Source organism: Cygnus atratus, chromosome 1 (assembly GCF_013377495.2).
Source record: "Cygnus atratus isolate AKBS03 ecotype Queensland, Australia chromosome 1, CAtr_DNAZoo_HiC_assembly, whole genome shotgun sequence".
Classification (NCBI taxonomy): domain Eukaryota; kingdom Metazoa; phylum Chordata; class Aves; order Anseriformes; family Anatidae; genus Cygnus; species Cygnus atratus.
Genome location: NC_066362.1, coordinates 40,855,623 through 40,876,632, shown reverse-complemented (window position 1 = coordinate 40,876,632; position 21,010 = coordinate 40,855,623). Strand labels below are relative to the sequence as shown.

Below are 21,010 nucleotides of genomic sequence, written 5' to 3'. Positions count from 1 at the left end.
TTCTGTCATAAATACTTTCTCACCAGTTGTAGATCTAAGATCAATTAAGTCCCCAGAGAAAACAAAATTAAGAAAGCATTATCTTCACGAATTAGATTGGCCTGTTCAATTGATGCTTAATCAGTTCACATATATTGAACTGATTATATATATGACATATAATCAAGATGCCTACATCAAAATTCCATTTTTTTTTTTAAATGGGCTGAATAAATTACGGTTTTCTGGAAGAGAAGCTCATGTTGTAATACACCAAATCAGTTCAAAGCAACAAGGAGATGACTGCTGCTTCGTCTCACAATGCTCCACCTGAAAGGTGATGCCAAATCAGTTATTTTAGACACCTGCTGTTATTTTTAGGAGCCATTTTTATAATAGTACCTGTTCCAGTGAAAATGGTTTGTGAATGTGACATCAACTTGGAGATAAAAACAGTAGTTTTTTTCCTATCCTGTCTTCCACCTTTGTTCTTTCTTCAGGCAAAATAATTACCTGATTTTGCTGCAACTCTTATCTATAGGAAGACTAAACCATACAGAGATGCTCATCTGTTTCTCACTAGAAGTTTTGTACAGAAGGATATTAAAAAAAAGCATCACACAAACTTCTCTTCTAGCACTCTTATCTCCTGTTCCCTTTGGTGCTACCTGAAAGAGGAGCAGCTCCCGCAGGACACAGCATGTACAGTGGGATGACATGTTTTTCTGTCCTTTCTCTGCTCCTTCTATAACACGCCCTTAACCCACCCATATTCAGCCTCATGCCTTCATTTATTTCCTGCTTTGACTTCACAAGCTGCTGTTGTATTCATCTCCTACAAGCACTAACATACCAGTGCCACATCATCCCTGAGCTCTCCTCTCTTTGCTTGCACCCTCAATCCTGACACCCAAAGGCACGCATCTCACCCACACAACACCCACTTCAGCTCCTGGGACACCCTGCTCCCTGCCCCACAACCAGCTTTCGTCAATGATCTTCCTCCTGAAGAGAAAGTGCTACCTGTTTGCTCACAGTAAAGAAAAATGGAAGCTAGTGCACAGAGCAACTAACTACCTCTGGGTTTGAGCACCTGATTTATAGAGAGAGTATTTTTGGTTTATTTCCCCATAAACTCTGCAGTAAAATACGATCACTGCTAGAGAGCACTATTTTTGGTGTTTATACATCACTGTCTCGAGTCACCACAAAATATTTGCCACTTCTTTTAACTGGACAGAATGCGTTACTATAAAAACTGCTGACAGCTCCAGCATTCCAAGTAATAAAAATCCTTTAAAAGTATTTAGCTATGTTTTGTTTCACCAAGCTGCACAATTCAACCATGTGAACGGCTACACAAGCGAGAAATGCATGTTTACACTTTACAACTTACTTGAATGGGCTTTCAATAGACGTGGTTGTAACTTTAAAGTGCTTGTATCGTCTTGCATTCATTCTTTCATTTGTAGTGATTCCTAAGCAAGATATCTGAAGACAGGAAAATAAAGTAAGCAATTTAGCCCATGTAAAAACAGGCAGACAAGTCCTGCACAAGACAGACTGAAAAAAGGATTTGTTTTTTTATATTCTTTCTTTTGAAGAACAATTTTTGTCTGCAGAAATTGTCGAATCCCAACATAAAACACCATACAGCAGCTGCACCAGATTGTGCAGAAGGTTTAACGTCGAAAGTGATTGGAAATAAATCATGATCACTGAACAAACTGTGACTTGTTAGTTCATAACAAAGAGATGACTGACTGATACATTGTCAGATGAGGTGTGCTGTAAATAATAGATTCAGGAGTTTCTTCACACAGCATTTGAATCACTTTCTTTTCCTCTTGACATTCTGATTACAGTATGGTATACAACAGTAGTATATTTCCCTCCAATTTATATCTTTGTTGCAGTAACATAACTTTTCTGTCTGCAAGATAAAAAGACGACTAGAAAAAGGTTTTTTAGTTTGTTCGTCTTAAACCACAATTATTTGGCCCACAGACTATGATTTTCTGTAACAACTTTCCAACTACTTTAGCCTAACATGGTATCTGATATAAAACTGGAGCTTACTGTAATGTGATGTAATTAGAAACAAAAATATGAGAACCCCCTTAACAGCCTTATACCATAGCAAGATAAAATCTTTCAAGTCCCAGTGGAATATGAAAAGTCAACTCTGCTGCATGGTAGAAAAGCAAGAACATTGAGAAAATTAAATTTGCGTTTGCTTGCCTCATTTAGATTTACTTATTTTCTCAAGCATTTTCTCTGCCTCCATGAAACCCAGAGGAGTTTCATTTCTATGTATATAAATGAGGTGTTAATGGCCAACTTTTGAAGTTGGAAGTAAAGGTTTTAAATTACTTTTCTTTTGTATGCAGTGCTTTGGCAAGAACCCTGGCCAGTTCAACATGAAGGGCAAGTCAAAACTTGACAATGGAGAGGAAAAAAAAAGCAGCAACAGCAGGGGCTGTGTAGTTGCACAGCAAAAGAAATAATTTGGAGAATATCGATTTCATCACTATGTCAAACTCCAAAGAAATAATTCTCCAAAACAATCCTATGTTTTCTATATGTAACACTCTTTAGAAGTGTATTAATTTTGGAAATGCATTAATTATTAAAGTGCTAAACTTATTTCACTTAATTACATTAATGATACATAATACTATGAGATGTATTTTTCAAGGTGTCATGTAATTCAAAGATTCACCTGCACACAGAGTGTATTAACAGGAATCCTCAATGCAAAACTTAATTGAATAGATCATGACACAAACGTGACAGAAGGCTCTCTGGAAAGTTACATGCTTATCCTGCTATAGAAGTCTGGTGGTTTAGACTTGTTTGAAAGCCACATGAAATGCATGTAGTTACCTTTGCTCATTTGTCTTGGGCAAGAAAGACCTCTAAAAGACCGAATGGCTCATACGCAAGACTTTGAAATTGGCATGTATTGTAAATAACCATTCTAGAGAAAGGAGGACAAAACTCAAATTTGCTAAGAAGTTTCACCTAAGCCTTATAGGATGATTTTCATTTCCAGGATCTCTGGACAGATTAAATCAGTGAGTCTCACTGTTCATTACTGACAAGTCATACTGAAAGGCTTCCAGTATGACTTGTCTTTCATTAAAAAGGTTACAGAAAAAAATGGGTTTGGTGAGATTACAGTTAAGTCATGTGATGACGAATTACCCTGAAGCAGTGTAAGAAATTACTGCATCCCATTTGAAGTTACCACCCTCTTAATGCTAATGACATACTGCATTATTCCTACTTCTATCCACAGATTTTATCCTCTAGGCTTCTATTAGTCTTTATTGCTTTTCTCTGGTCTATTTTACCTTTTTGTCATTCTTAGAATGGAAAGCAGGAGGTAAGTATTTTAACCTCTTGCAAAAAAAAAAAAGTGAACAAGAAGAGAACAATGCCTTCTATTGTGCAGAGACAACAGATACTTACCTCCTTCGGCTGTGGCTGAGAGTCTGAACACCTGGTCTTGCATAATGAACATGAAAATGTAAATGACAACTGTTTGATATTCCTATGTCACTCCCAAGACTCAGCATTATGAAGGAAGTGCTCTTCCATACCTGATACATCTGACACATGAGTAACACAGCCACCCACATGAAGTGAAAAACACTGTTTAGAAACATCCAAAACATCCAAGGAGAACAGGTAGCAATCTGTGTAATATAGGTCCAAAATCCATCCTTTGCGTAACTTGTCTCACAGTGGAAACCCCAGTCTAGAGAAAAAAGGGATCAAACACCATAAAAAAGATTTAAGACATGTTTACTATACATCAACATAAAGACCACATTAGAACATGCTACATGAAATCAGAAAACAGAAGAGTTTTAGTTGTTCTCACTTCCTTTCCCAAGTCATTGAATATATGACATATGCAGATACATGCTATGAGGATGAAAATAAACTAGGACAAGAAAAACATCATCTAATTTAAATTACCTAGTATAGGCAATGATTAATATGCAGTTCAATTCCAGAATAAAAAATATCAAAAACTTTGATAAGACAAAAAATATTTTAAAATCCCTACCAGGAAATTAAGTATTTACAAGCAATTAAAAAAAAAAAGCCAAAAAAATCCACAAAACTATTTACTCACAAGAGATACATCCATAAATCATCCAGCAGATCATAAATAGAAGGAAGAACAGGTATCCCATAAAATAGCGATGGTTCCCTGCTCCTAAAGTTGTACAAGAACAACGGGGATCAAATTACTCCACTTTCAGAAGAAAGACAACAATACACAGGATAGCTTAATTTCTTGCTTCTATGTACCGTTCATTATTGTATACAGAAATATTACTCTCCAATATTAAGCCAGTATTACTTTAAAAGACAAGTGAAACAGCTAATTTCACTATGATTTTTCCCACTACTGAGAACAAAGAACTTATTTACTTCACTTCGTTGCATTATAGCTGAAATTCACAAAAGTGCATTTCATTTTTAGCCTCTTTCATGAGCCAACACAATTATTAAAAGACAATATTTTTAACAATGTTGGTTAACAGCTGTTGCAGAACCCTGAACAGCCAGGAATTACACATCAATATATATTTTTTAGAATTCCATTAGGAAAAAAAAAAAAAAGCCAAACTGCAGTTCACTTACTTAAAAGAAATAGGAATATAAAAAAATACAACTCCCCCTGATAATAAGTTAACTCAAAACTTAGCTTTATCAAGCATGGTTAAGCCTAACTGAAAACAAAATATCTAAAAGAAGTTAGAGATTAACAGAACAGACCAGCCCCGAAGAGCTGGCTAAGATAATGAATGGCATTAAAAAAACAGAATATTCTGACTGCGTTTAAACACAAGAAAAATCAGTTATTTAAAGGATGATCTATTTCTAACATCATCACAGCTAAGAAGATGCCTCTTATGTATGTCGTTGTTTTGAAGGACTCAACCCTCCTTCTGTCTCTAAAATATGCCCACTGCTGTAACCTTCCAACAGCTCTAGGCTGTGAACTAAACCAACAGAGACTGTAATGGGCTAAAGAAGATTTGGCTGTCAACATTTACCAGCACAGCATTTACTTCTTCATTATGTCAAATGTTTTGCCTGCTAAAGCAAGAGCATCCTCTGGAGGCAGAAAATAACCAAGTGCTTTTAGCAAGAGAACTGAAAGACTGTATAAATAAGAGATAAGGAAAAATACACAAACACAAGCTAGACTAAACACGACATTTCCTTGAAAATCAAACAAGTTCCTTCAGATGTAAAATATGTTGCAACATTGCCTTCAGTCAGCTCTGAGCACACCAGAAATAGTGTTTGGGAATGCCCCTAAGGTATCACTTCCACTTGCATCCTAAGTTTTGGAACAGTTAGGTTTCATTAAGAAAAAATATCAAAAAAAAAAGAAACTTAAATGGTGACCTAGAGGTCCACCTGATAGGTGTTTGATGAAACATTCCTTGCAGTAGCGTCTCCAATGATCCTGGACCAAATTTTACTTAACAGGAAATCCAGGTATTTGGTGAAAACATATACATAGAATTTAAACGTATGAAATAAGACAGGTACAGCCTTGGTAACTATTAAAAGACATCAGAAAAGGAAAGTGGACTTTCTTTTGGAAAAGAAAGAACTTTCAAAAAGGATCACAATCAGTAAAGGAAAGAACTTCCTTTTTTATCTTAAATAAAACTGAGCGAAACACAGCACTGTTTTCTACAGGTTCACCCTGGACTGACAGGAACAAAGTCACTGATCCTTCACAGTTAAGACAATGCTGTAAGAATAGTTGCTAATTTCTTTTATATGCTTTTGTTTATATTATACATAGGTAATAACATATAATAAAGACAACTGCTTTTTATTTTTTAACTGATGGAGTTACACATTGCATGACTTGGATGATTTGTTCATTCCTTCCTCCTCTTTTCCTACTTTTAGCCCCTTGGAGAAGAATCCTTTTTTGGGTTTGGGAAGAAATCATTTTTCTACACCATAATGTAATTTCTCACGTACACAAGACCTACCTTTTCAGTTACTGCTATCCAAACAATAATTCAGTACATTGTCAGCACAACTTGTGACATAACAGTATAAAATTTGGCTATAGCTCCTTTCATGCTGTTACTTGCAAACTAGATTTCTGTTGCAAGTTTACAGTTTGAGTTTGAAACGTAACTGCAAGTTTGAAAATGAAAAATAAGTTATTAAACAACTGACTGTAAAATGCATAATGCCATTCTGATACTCAGTTAAAAACATAGGTATAAATCAATCACCTCCAGAGACTTGCTCACTGAAATGTTAACTAAAATTTTGAAGGTATGATGAAAATAATTTGCCCCAGTTAATTACCTTTTTTTTTTTTTTTTTAAATAGTCTGCACTTCTTGTCAACCTCTTCAGAATAGTAAAAATACTGTCTCTCTTTGCATTGCAAATAAACCCCAAAGGATTTATTTTTAGGGTGCCTGCACACACACTTTCTGCAATCCTATCTTTAGTAAAATTCTTATCCTTTTAACACATTTGAAGGAAGACTATACAAAGTGTTTCCAAATTCAACCTTCCTGGGAAAGGCATAATTCACGTTTCCCTTTTTGGGAAACATACCATGAGTGCTGTTTTAAGAATGGATTCTGTTTTGTAATCCTATGAACAGAGTCACCACGAACAAATTGGAGGCAGAAAAGCCATGTAAGGTCATTAGACCATCATTCCCTCCAGTTCAGGACTGTTCCCATAGTGTAATTTCTTACTTTTTTTTCCAGCATATTTTCAAATTTCCTAATGTTTACTTTTACCACCAGTTATCCGGATCTGTTCAAGACCAGGAAGATTCTGCTTTTTCATCACCACTGTTTTTGAGGGGGGGAAAAAATACACTATACCCTCCCACCACCCCAAATCACATCACATTTCCTCCCCTTAACTTAATCCTACTACTAACATACTCTCTTATTACACACAAACTATGTTTTTTTTTTTCCTTCCCCATGTTATTTTACGCTTTTTCAAGTTACTGATTAAAATCATGGATCTTTGTGCCACTGACAAGTACTCCTCAGCACCCTTGAAAAAGAAATATCAAGCTGTCACTCAGCGTTGTCTCCGAAACCTGAGCCTGTGCCCACTCTGCCTTTGTGCAGTTTTTCATTACATTAAGGATGCCTTAGTTCCTCATTGTAAAACATCCAAAATGGAAATCAAAAGTAACTCAGATAATGACAGTAGCAGGAAATGTAAAATAAAAGGGAGTGATACAAGACTATCTCAAAGAGATTTCAGCGATGCTGTTATAATTCAAATGTCAGCACTGACCATTTTACTCTTGACCATAACAACAGTCAAACTACAGTGACCATCTATTATTAGTAGTATTTGGAAGGACTAAAATGTCAATGAATCCAGGTCCTAATTCCTGCCCAAAATTCTGCTTGTGTCCTAAAAAAAATGAAGCAAGCTATATTAATTTCCTGGCTGTGAAGCTCCCCCTACATAATAAAGGATTTCTAGTAAGTTTCTCAAAAAACAAGACATAGAATTTAGAGACTTTACTCATGTTCTATTCAGTTCCTTACATCATCGCTGGGGAGAATAAGTGAATACCTGTGAATCTGGGGGCTGGGGGAAGAAGGGGCCATAAAGAAAATAATACCTCATCAGTAAGCCATTCTGTATGTAAGTACTATAATCATCGCACTTCTGAATATGCACACTTTGCCATTAGAAAATTATTAGTAAAGATGAAAAAATTACATTATGTAAATGGCTAAATAGTTGTCGAATCAGTACATGCTCTTTCTGTGGAAAGTAAAAATGCAGTTAAAGATTTTCATCTTTTAAATACTAGAATGTAAGTGAATATAAATATACATACAGGAAACTGAATTACACAAAACAATTTTGAGGATGGGTATATAAGAGACAATACAGATAAGAATAATGCTGAGAATCGCATGTAGAAAAAAGCTAAGCTCGGTACTAGAAGCACATTTCCTTCTATCAAAAGTATTCAACAGTTTTTCTGTGGCTTGGACAGAACCCAAGTCACTTTCACCATAAAACAGGAACAGACAAAATCCCATAAAACACACGGTCAATTTCAGAAGCTCTTCCCTTCTTTATCCATTATGAAGGCAAAATATTTTAGAGAATTACTTACCTACGCAGTTACCCACCCATGGGCAGTGGTGATCAAACTTTGCTATACATCGATTGCATACACCACAGTGTTTGGACCTCACTGGCTTCCGTATCTGTAATGGTTATTAACGTTTACATCATCAAAAATCTGACATTTTTATATAGGAAAAGAATACATTTTAATGCAAAAAAAGTATTAACTACTTAGATAGCTTCAATTTTTAACAATCTTAGCTAATAGACTTAGTCTGCATATGTTTATGTTAAATAAATTATAGATTACAACCTAATTTAAATGACTTTTACACTGATTAGTTTATATAAAGGATTTTTTTTTCCCAAAACTTATTCTATCCCCTCCAAATACTAAGCTTTGTACAGCAACCAGTTTCATTTCAGCTTTTTAACAGTGAAAGTACAGAACGAGTTTGAGTTCCACAATTCTGTCAGTATTATTGATAACTGACACCTAAACTGTTCCAGCTTATTTTCTAAAGACAGGAATGCAATTCAACAACTGGAACTCACAATGCTAGATTACTCTCAGCAACTTTTTTAAAGCATGTGTTTTGAAAGAAATACAAAATGGCAACGAAGATTAACAGAAAAGATCTGTTAGGTATTTTAAGATATACATATGTATATACACACAGATGATTTTAAGGTGCCACATTTATACCTGATTTTCCAGATTTGATTTTAAGAATATTAACATCATTCATGTTCTACATAGGTCAGAGCATTACAGTGAAATACTGAATGCCTTAATAATTAACTAGCTATCTTTCTAAAAAACCACAACACATTACATTTACTACAAATGCTTTTTTCCTTATTGTTGCAAAGGCTTTTTGTATAAGTTATTTATTGAAAATACTGCTTAAATTAAAGATAGCAAATAAATTCTGTCCCTGATATTGCATTACTAAGGCCGTGCGTGTGTTCAGCATAGGAAAATCTATTTTTAAAAAGTGCTGCAACTGATTAAAAAAAAAAAAAAAGAGAAAGCAACTACCAAGCATGTACTGCAGAATATACTGAGGTCCAGACTTCCCGTCTCTGCAAGTTCTACTATTGTCTGAAAAAAAAATAATTAGGTTTTAGTATACAAACAAATGTTGATAACCACTGTTATATCTGCACATCCAACCAAGGTTGTGAGCTCCATTAAATTCAGGTACTTTCTACATACAGTAACAATTTAAATTCATCTAAAATTGATTTTAAACCAATATAGACATTTACTTCTAAATTGATTCTAGTTTATACTCATTCCTACTCTCTATCTAGGTTTAATTAGAGAAAAAGCAAGTTTATATTAATTTGGATACATCCTCACACTGGTTAGCACCAGTTTGACTAGATTATTGCTAAGCTTATTAAAATGAATGTAGCTGTATTTCTAAACAGGAACACAATTAAGACCTTTCATGAAGCTAGCAGGATAAACCAGTCTAAAAACCAGACTTTATTTCTGGAGCTATCCCATCAAAAACTTTAAATCCATATTCACCTCTTTTCTCAGATGCTGAAGTTTCTAGGAAGAAAAGAATAATAATGCAAACCAAACCTCCTCTTCCAGATGTTATACTCATGGCTCAAGTGATGCACATAAATAGGTATCAGCTAAAGCATCCCTATTCCTTCACACTAAATGACAGCTCTTTTATTTTGTGCGCTCCTTCAGTATCTACTTTATTGCTGGAATAGAAGTAACGTATTACTCCATTAAATGGCTTCCAACAAGTTTTAAAATTCAGCAGCTGAAATCTGTCCCACATGAGACTTGTAAATGACATTTGCAACATACGGAAAATATCCGGAAAATGTCTTTTGCCAAAGTACCCTTCCTTGATCCAGAAGGAATTTACTCAGCATAAATAGCCTAATGGCAAAGAGGTCAGTCTATTGCTCCCTTTCAAACCACATATAGCTTATGCATCAACACGGTTTCTAACTGGAGAGGCAGTAATATAGTCCTTAATTATTAATATCGTTCTTAATATTATAGCAGTAAGATAGTTCTTAATTATTTTCTCACCACAGCAATAAAATCATCACTTCCTTCATTAGATGATGAACTCTACGATGGGTAATAGGACTGAAGCCACAGAAGTTTTCCTCCACAATACTACACTTAACTGGTCAGGAAATGTTTATGGTAATTTTTGCCTCCAAGTAGCCAGTAAAAGCTACAGTCAACAGTCCAGGGGTGAGCTTTGTCTTAAAGCTTCCCCTGCTGATTTCAGGCAAACAAGGAACAATTTTCCCATTTTCTAACACTTCTTAAAAAACTCCAAAATTTGGACTACTTTTTCTCCTTGCTTGTTGTATTTCTAGTTGCTTTTGGTGCAGTATTCATCTCCACTACGGGAACCTCCTACTGAACTTGAGTTCGGTATGGTCCACAAGCAAGATCCCAAAGCTCATGAGAACAGAGCTGACCAGGAGTAGATAAAGCACTTTTAAATATAATTTTTCGTAAAACTTACAAAACAAAGACCCAGGATACTTGAGTTACTGCCACACTTTTGTGCTTTGTAAACCCTGGGTCTATTTTATGTGCTTTCAAACTATTAATATTTGATTGTGAATATGGGATTTTTTTTATTAATTTACTTATTTTATGAGTAACTCAGGTTATTTTGTAACATAGAAATGATAGATGAAAAAAGAACATGAGATATCAAAAGAATAAACATCTGAAAAATGTTGCTTACTGCAACATTTCCAAATATACTTAACTTGGTCATCTGGAATTAGAAGCATTTTTTTGGTTACTTGTTCAAAAGCTAAAGGCAAACTCAACATAAACACATTTGGAGACAAATTAAAAAAACACGAGATAGCACTACACTGCAACCAGTGGCTTATGCCCCTGATAATAGATCATTTTCCAGTTGGGTTAGCTGCAACATAAGAAATCTAAAATATTCATGATGATATTCATCTAACCGGGGAAGTTGCATTTTATATTTCCTATCCAGTTCAGCAAGGCTTTTGCACCCACACGTTAACGACTTGTGCACTTAGATCAAATGAGTTGCACGTTCATGCAATTTGCTGAGTCTGAGTCCAGGTGCAGGTGCTGATCGTTCTATTTAATTTAGACCCACTGAAGGAAGAGAATTTAGTCTGGATTTTACTTTGCCAAATTTGCAATAATACAAAGGGAATTTGCACAGTCATCTGTATATTGACCAACAAAACTCAGTAATAATCAGAGAAAAAATCGTTTAAGCAATCGCAACCATGTTTTAAAGGCTATCATATATTTATCCCTTTGTAAGGCCATAATTCCAAGTGGTTTGATGTTAATCCACACGTGTTTTCACAAGTAAGCATGAAGTGGAAGCACAAAACTCAGTTTTGGTGGTATGTGAGCTTCTAGTAAACTTAGAATGAAACAAAAAATGTTTCTGCTGCTTGTATAATTTTGGCATATTCAATGCTCAGGTTAGTTGCTGTGAACAATCCATAACTAAAAGATATTAGAAATTTTAAAAAAATTTAGAAAAATAAATTTTTAATTAGCATTAAAAAGTGTTAGAAATGTCTCAAAATCATCCATAATTTCTCTAATATTTTAACAAACAACCACCCCAGACTGCCTGTGGTTTTGGTTGTTTTACACTTAAAATCTTCGTCAATCTAATACTTTTAGACACAAATGTAAAGAAAACTAGAGGTGCTTGGAAGTCTGGAAAGTTTTTATAGAATCAATAAGTAACACGTAATCCATAATGGGTTGTATGTTTCAGTAAGGCAAAATTCTAAACCTTCACATTTTCATCCAACTGCTTTATAACTTTTTCTGTTGAAAATCTGAGTTGCAATTCTATTTTTTTACTGAGAACGATCTAAATGCAACTTTGGACCAGTAAGACTTGAACGTATATTACAAATGGAAGAGAGAAATCTGCAAGAAAAGGGAAATTTTCAACATTTTAGACCTACTGTTATACAACAATTTACTGAAATTTCACATACTAAACAGCAAACTACTGTGACCAACTGGCAAAGGCAGCAGAAGAATACGTTTGACGGAACTCATGGCTTTACCTTTTTCTTTTGTTCTTCTGTGGCTTTGATGATTCCTGGATCAGATTTCCAGGATTTTCCAAAATTGTAGAAAAGTGCAACACTATTAGCAAGGAATGGAAGGTGTATAAAGAAAAAATTGAGATGTGTTTGAAGTCAAGGAATTTAAAGTTCAAAATCAAACTTCCTCTTGAGAACACCCACTAATAATTCTGAAATGAACTTAAGATGAATTTTTACAAATGCTCTGGAGTCAGTGCTCTGAATTAACAAAATTCAACACAGCTGTAAGAACTTTATCAGTATTCAATATTTTCTATTGCTCAAAATTCCAAACTTATTTTTCTTTAAATGTTGTTTTCCAAAAGACACTTCTAAAACACTTATCCTTCTAAAAATGAATAATGACGGTTCAGTTTTGTAATTTTCCTCTTTAAATAAATTAAATTCCATGAAATTTATCTCCTTAAAAGTATTTCCTGTTTTCACAATAAACATTTCAAAGTTCTATTTATAAGATTGTCATTTGACTGCTTCTGTCTTCACTTGCTCGAAATTCCAGTTAGATGACAAAAAGGCCCATTTCTAGCCTTTTAAGGGATTGTGCTACGTGACACAATGCTGCCTGGCGATCACTTCGCAACCACCACTTATCTCCAAGAAAGGTACCATCTAAAACCTGGTCCTGTCATAAGGCAATACCCGCATTTCTCACCAACAGAAGTTATTTTTAATATACTAATACATCTAATACTTAGAAAAACACAGGACCCCGTGAACCTGGAAGTGCTTATGAAATCAACTACCATATAAAGACAGAAAATAACCATTAGCTTTAAAATATATTTCCTGTGATGAATGATTTTCATTATAACGTGCATAGGGTTCTAACACTTGACATTTCTCAGAATGAGAACATTTCTTAGCAGTGATGCCAGAAAAGCAAATACTTCAGATACACCTCTTCCACTAAAATGGGAAAATCAGAATATTTGCTCTGTCTGATAAACCTGTAAAAGACCTGGCCAACGCTAAAGATACCTTACAGCTGCCAGTCATACCTGCAAAGAGATGCTGTATTTGACAAAGCTTTGATGGGAGAAGACTTTAAAGAATTATCTGTGCAAAAAGGACACTTTTCTTACTCTGTCACAGATCACTGCACACTCAAACTACATTATTATTCTGAGTCACGTCAGTGATTATTCCTCTCTACTTTGGGAGTCATTAAGACTTCTGTAATTAAAGCTTAATATGGATGTGTTTGTGCTACAAAACTGTATACAAGCATTATCTGTTAAACAACTTAAAAATATCATGCAAAAATCTGTATGGAAATGGCACAGAACACTTTAAAAACAACAGAACAAAAACATTTTTGCAAGCTTTGAGAAAAACTGGATTTTGAAACTAGAATAGATGCTCAAATATATTCTACTATATATCTACAAATCTATTATCTTCTGTTTGTATTATTGGAAAAATGCTTAAGAAAGGCATTAAACTGTGAAGAAAAATATCATATAAACCATTTGTAAATAAACCTACGTGGCATAGATATAAGCAAATATTAACTGAAAAAAAATAGAAGTTCTGAGGAATAACAGTAAGCCTCTCAAATCTTTCTGCACCACTCTCACGGCATGAAAGAACTCTGAATTATCAATAAATGCAACCAAGGCCTCTTTGGGACTTCTGAAATCACCTTCTGGGCTGCAAGCACAAACTGCTGGCTCATGTTCGAGCTTTCTGTCCACCAGAACCCCCAAGTCCCTCTCTGCAGGGCTGCTCTCAGTAAACTCTTCTCATTGAGGCACAGAGTTGAGGCTTACAGTTCTGTAGATCCCCGGGTCCTCCTTTCTACCCTTTTTTAAAATGGGTGTGACATTTCCCTTTTTCCAGTCACCAGTGCTAAGAACAAAGTCCAATTGTTAATGTAAGTGCATCCCAAAATACTTTTATTTCCCTTCTCCGTTGAGGGGAGAAATTGGCTATAAGTTTCCAATAAAAATATGGACAAATTAGGTTAAGATTATAACAACATACATTATATAGTAGAATGTTGTTATTGACTTCTTAAAGGCTAATCCTTCCTCTAACAAGCTGTTTCCAGCAAGTTTGTAATAGGGGAAAAAAAAGAAAAAAGCAGCGATACTACAAAATGAACACTCAAAGTTCTATTTCATACATTACAGATGAAAAGCTATGACTGCAGAATTTATATGATCTAATTTCTTCCTCTTTTTCTTCTAAAACTACCTGCTGCCAAGAGTAAGCTGGTTCAACTTATTTTTATAGCTTTAGAGAAATTAAATTTTCTTTGCTATATTTACATTATCGTTGGTGTTCTTGCCACAACAGTGATTTTTTTCCTTTAAAAATACCCTAATCAGACATCTGCTACAAACAATAAAGGCAAAACTGAAAAAAAAATTATGGACCATTCCTTAATTACTATACGTCATGTCTAGACTTTTAAAGAAGATAGGAGAAAATACAATTTATTTTCTATCCAATAAAACAATTTTGAAACCTTAAGGTTATATTTTTTTTCTGTTTTTACTGGCTAAACTTTGGACAATATGTGATCAAGAAGTTGTCTACGGATCCAAACCACCAGAGAAGAAATTCAGTACACAGAATTTTTCTACATGTGCCCTTCCCACTTTTTACTCTATAAAATACATGGAGAGCCTAAGAGACTCCCTACAGTCTACGTTTTGCCTTTTACTGTGGTGTTCTGAGATGAGTGCTATGCTGACCATCTAAACTGTGGCAGGTAAGTACCACAGACGGGAGACGTTGAGAGTCCCTATGGCAAGCAATAACTACATATAGGCAAGCAATAACTACATATGTGAGGAAGAAAAAAAAACAGCATTTTTCATCAGTACCTTAAAAATACGTTTTGTTTTGCCTTTTTTTTTTTTCCCCCGAATGTTTGAATCAAAGCTGGGGAGAAGGGATAAAAACCATCCAGACTTCAAAGGAGAAAGAAAAGTTAGAATTGTATTTTCTAGGACATTTCTAGCATCTAGTGTGAACAAAACTCCAATTGTGAGATTCACCTCACTTACTTTAAGTCACTTTGTATGCCTTCAGACACTACATAAAGAAAAATCCACTTCCCAGCTTCAGCATTAAGATGTTCAAGTCAGACAAGCAGTGCCATGCAATTATTTTTTTTAATTATGAATTCCCCTCTGATATTTACTTTCAAAGAGATCTTTGCAACTTGTATCATAGACATCTCTCAAAACTCTCCATACATAACAAAACCCGTGTAGCTTAGCATTAGCTTCAGAGGGAATTGGTTCTCCAGAGACAGTGCCTCATTTGTCCTAACATCCTCATTTACAACTAGGCAAAGGAAACCACATTACCATATTAATGGCTGCAAAAAGCATGATACAGCATTTACCTTTGGCACCATCACCAATCTGCTGTCTTTTATGAGGCTTCCCTGGTTTTCACTGTGAGGGACAAGGCAGAAACAAGCATGAAATGTTTCCTACTTTTAGTCTCAATCAGCATCCTTTAATTATAAGAACAACAGGCTGAAAATTATTCCAGGAAACCACTTGGAACCAAGAGACTATCTCATTAGAAAGAAAGAAAGAAAAACAAACAAGCAATCCCCACCCCAAACCCCACGAGTGATGCAAACACGTGATCAGGTAATTTTTTATCCTGACTTGCAGCCTATTTAGAACGGCCCAAACAAATGATGATTCCTGGTATCACAGCTACACACCCTGCAACAAACTCTGAAACCAAGCCAAAGTACACATTATAAACCAAGATATGCTCTTCCACTCACTACTAAGCCAGTAATAAAGTCCTTTTCTCCTAAAGAGCAAGATCTGCAGCTAACACAAGCTGTCAGATCAATACCGGCTAATGAATCTGCCAATTCGTAACAGCTGTACATCTGGATCCAAGCCTACAGGTAGGCAGGTAGGGAACAGAAGACAGGTACACGAGAGGTCTCATTTTGATAGGAATTTATTAGACTATATTCATTTTTTTTTTTTTTTTACCAACAAAAGCTCTGCAAAGGCTCTCCACCTCACCTCCATCCTCTATTTATAAAGAAAAACCCTTTAGTTTCCAAGAAGTAATTGAATTCGCTACCATCTCCTGCACCCCAGAAATGTTTACTTTTTAGTTAGAAAAAATATTTTGACACGGGAACGTAAGTCATGGACAGCTGGAACTGGGGTTTGGATTCTTTTCCCCTGGTTTTAGTTCCTCTAGAAACAAAGCCACTGCCTTTTTTCTTTCTCCATGCAAGACTTTCTGTTGTTTTCCTGGCGGCAACGTTTAAATTTTGATACTGTCTGCTTTGTTTTTACTGCTTAACTGTACCAACTGGCTTGTTACTGTCTTTAAAACATTATGCTACTGCAACAGCTTTGTGAAAGCATGGAAATCATCATGAATTCTCTTACAACCAGTTTTAAAAACTACTATTTCTTTCACTAATTGAAAAAACGTGCAGTACTTGTTTTCCTTCACCTAAATACCACTAATATATGAAGTGTATTTGTCATAACGTAAAGGTAACCGATAAAGCATCAGTCAATAATAAATTATTAACATACAGACCATTTGGTTTCTACCTCCTTACCTCAGCTTTGCAAGTGGTATGCCATGACAAAAAAGCATAATTATTGAAAACTACATACTCACAATTGCATCAAATGGAAGGGGTAGAACAACAACAACAACAATTATCCTATGAATATTTGGGGTTACAGTACACCCTGACACCTTAGAAAAACAGAGCAGCAAAAGCACCTCTGACACAACAGGATCTATTTGTTCAGCTGTAACTGAAAAGACTATATGAACAACTGACATATTAACCCAGTATATGTGCCCTGAACTTTTACAGGACACAAGAGAACATACTACCTGTAAATGCTAAAAGAACAGAATGAAATGTTAAATTCTACTGCATTTATTATTTGAAAGTGTACTTTCAACTGTTTTTTCCCCTTTAAAAATAAAAATCAATTAAAACATAGTGATTCAGTGTGCAGGATTTTTATTATTATTATTTACTCCTGCTTTGCAAACAGTAGAAGATTACGATACACTACGAGAGCAAGACATAACTATCCTTTGTTATGCACAAAGAAAGCAGAAGGGAAGCATGGGAACACAGATTCATACATAAATACCCAGCTCACACATTTCTCATTCCCATCAAGAACAGTATTTCTCTTTTAACAAATAAATTAGTCTTAGAAACTGCAGGGAAAAATCCAATCCGATTGAAACATTTACATAATTAAGTACATTAGATTCATACAAACTATTTCAATTTACTTTCAAGATTGGTCTTTTGAAAGACATACCGTTAGGTCTTATAACTTACATTTTCCATGTGACCACCCTGAAATTCAAGAAAATGTGCTGCTAATCGTTAGTTTTGTATGTTCTTTACGATACACTGTCCTGTTCTGCCTCATTAGGCTTAAATCCAGAAGACTAGATGATCTTTCAGACACCCTACACATATCTATATGAAAAGAGAATTCTTAACAAATACTTGAACATTAAATGTATCACTTGGATCAGTAAAGACTTTCACATTACTTATAATATTCCACTTAAAGTTCCAGTATGGCATCCCTTGACAATTGTTTCAAGTTAGTGCGTTTTTCCTGAGCAAGATATTGTCAGCATTCAGGAAAACTACCAGGACAAGTTTCATTACATCAGCATTACAGAGTATAAAGTAGTAGTACTCTGGTCTGCTGTAAGTAATCATATAAAGCTGTAAAAATACAAGAATCCTTTCCCCAACCACAATACTGTGCCTCATGCTATAAAAATAGAGCAGGCATGCAATTTCTTTTTTTTGCAATAAAGCTACAGGGCAATTTTCCAGAAGAAGAAGAATGAATTTGGAATCTTATTACAAAGACTTCCAATTTAAAATCATCAATTAAAGGAAGATGGCCTCAATGTCATTAAAGCTGCTTGTCACACAGAATTGTGTCAGCTCTAATGAAAGCAATCAGTAGGAACTGAAGTTTTAAACTACTACTTCTGCGTGCAAAAAGACTGTTGCAAAGGTGTTTTTTTTTTGTGACATCTACGCTAAATTACAAAAGCAGCACAGTATTTCATTGATGTTCTGAAGTCAGACTTTTATATTAATGTAATTAATTGTCTATGCTGACTACTTCTAGTGGACAATAAACATTATCCTGTGACATAAACTTCAAATTACATTAATCAGGACAGCTACCAGAAATAAAAATCTGAGTAAGTTGGTACATAGGAAATACATACATTTTCATATGAATATGGAAGAACTGCAAGCCTCAGGGAAAAAAAAAAATCTCACAATTTGCTAGCCTTAAGGCACAGCTTTTTACATCAAGATAGAGGCTATCAGCATGCTGTGCTGGCTGTGGCAGCCATTTTAATATGGTCAAGGACTATAACTTAAAATTAAACACATACTTAGATTTGGTTCAAGATAACGTTGCGTTAGCACAAGAAAGCATTTCACAGCAGCTCAGTATTTGCTACCCAAAACATACAGTAGTGTTAACAAACACGAGTTCCTAAAGAAAACCTATAAGGCTTGGAGCACAAGGATTCAGAAAAGCAACTTCAGTCTAATGGCATGACATATTCAGACAGTATCTACTCTGTTCGTCAAGAAATGGAAAAGTATACCTCCACTTTTAACTACTGTTTTCTTTTAAATACATTTTTGTTATTTATATTGTATTCATGTTCCTCATTCTGCACTTACCAGTAAGTTAAATTGAAAAAAACAGGAAGTCAGAGCAGAAAGAGATTGGTAGTAGTATCAGCCTTTCTAAATGCCTGTTTCAAGACATGCTCATGTTAGTACGGATAGAAATATTTTTTGTACTTAACAGATACTAGATTTTCTTGTTAAAAAAAAAAAAGTATGCAATAGCAGTCATCTCATAATATATTAAGAAAGCTATTATTCACAGCAGCACCTTTACAAACACAGTAGCCCAAGGCAGCATGTAAACAGGATCTCCTCTCTGTTCGCAACCCAAAAACATGAGGCTCATTTAGCTGAGATTGGAGAACGTATTAAGAAGATGATAAAAGTGGTGCTACTACCTTATTTCATAGTATAATTCCTCTGAAACAGAAACTATTTCCAGAAGAGTCAAGCTAATACCCATTATAATACATTGTGATGGGTACTAATTTATTAAGTTCATTTCAACTACTTGCAGCTACAAGAACTACATTAAACATTTAAGAAAACATTAAATCTCTAGACGGTTTGGAAGTTATTGTAATTACAATACTCAAGTTGCTTAAAAAATTAAATCTATTTCCTTAAGGGGGATAACTGATATTTTTCAGTGAACCCTGAATCAATTTCTACCCCCAGCGGTATGTAGGGTTTATATGTAGGCAGACAGTCAAAAACATAAACCATGGGTGTATGCAGAGTCTCTATAATCTAGTGTTGTTAATACATTCATCTTCAGAGACTGAAAATACAGTTAACTTAAACTTATCTACAGTATGTATGGAATGGAATTCGCAAAATCTTCAAGAACTACCTACAAAGCTAACTCCGCTAGAATTACTACATATCATGAAACTACCTACTGCTTTTCAGAAAATTAAAATTTGTCAACATACAGCCACAGCACACTTTACAGGCTTGCTTACATTTCCCCACTGAAGAAACTGGTAAAACACAGGAGGTTTTGCTGACTGCCTCCTCTTACTTACTGAAGCAAAGCAATAATATGCGCATTTTTAAAGTAATAAAACAATTACCATCAAGACAGAGTGTTTTTATTAGTGACAGCTTTTTAAAATTTTCATTAGTTTACTTACTCTTATATGTAGGATGATTCTGGGTATTACCTCATACTACTAACATGAAAGAAATATTACTGTACACTAAAAAGGATATCATTCCAAAACCAGAAGAACCACGTCACATACATCCAGAATTTTGTTGCCAAGTATATTCCAAGAGGCAATGCACTGTGCATAGAGTGATCAAAGAATGACCTGTAAAGCAAGAACAATGTCACATAAATTTGAACTTATAAAGCATAAATCCTAAACTACAGCTTCTGAAAAAACAATTCCTAGTATACTATGTACTACTATATGGGATATTGCAAAATATGCCACAAAAACACTCTTCACTTTTATGTTCAAAGTTCAGTTTTCAACCTGTCCAGATGAATGGACACGACTAGAATGTGTTTAATTAAAATTTATACATTCACTTTTGAAGTTCTATCCCAGAAAAATGAGATAAACACAATCTGTATATCTTGAGAAATGTGCTTTACAGAAAATAAGACATTAATAGCTGAATTAAAAAAAAAAAAAACTGTCTTTATAAAAACTGATCTTTTCTATATAATCACACAATGTTTCCTGATCTTATATAAAAAAAAAATCTTTGCTATATACTTTAAAAAAATGTTCCATCCTCTCAACAGGAAAAAAAAAAAAGTATTCAGTTTGATCGTTTTGAAATTGTTCATTATATCAGAAAACCCATGTTTTTTCCTGATTGCTAGTTTTATACTCAGTGAACCATTGTACTTTTAATAAGTCACAAGCCACCACAATAGCACCACAGCAGTCAAAACCTGGACAAGAAATGTAGAATGCTTAAATATTTAGCTACAACTACACTGACAACAGGTACACACCTATGAGATTTCTAACCTACAGCATGGATAGCAGTTGCAAATTATATTTACACAAGAGATTCTAAGGTATTTAGGAAACTCATACAATGGAAATTACATGTTAAAATTACTTCAGTAAGAAAAAGGCTT

At 34.7% G+C, this 21,010-nt stretch overlaps 1 protein-coding gene across 2 annotated transcripts in view; it reads right to left on the bottom strand.

Annotated features, from left to right (window-relative positions):
• The window catches only part of ZDHHC17 (zinc finger DHHC-type palmitoyltransferase 17), a 76,262-nt gene that overhangs the window by 3,424 nt on the left and 51,828 nt on the right, over positions 1-21,010 (bottom strand). Inside the window, exons 10-16 of one of the 2 annotated variants that reach the window (XM_035544068.2) lie at positions 20,122-20,222; positions 12,201-12,304; positions 9,154-9,216; positions 8,158-8,251; positions 4,127-4,210; positions 3,585-3,742; positions 1,376-1,470 (exon numbers count right to left, since the gene is read on the bottom strand). In XM_035544068.2, coding sequence (XP_035399961.1) covers positions 1,376-1,470; positions 3,585-3,742; positions 4,127-4,210; positions 8,158-8,251; positions 9,154-9,216; positions 12,201-12,304; positions 20,122-20,222 — 699 coding nt within the window. Of the gene's footprint in view, positions 1-1,375; positions 1,471-3,584; positions 3,743-4,126; positions 4,211-8,157; positions 8,252-9,153; positions 9,217-12,200; positions 12,326-20,121; positions 20,223-21,010 lie in introns of both variants that reach the window. The other variant, XM_035544067.2, reaches the window with a different exon arrangement.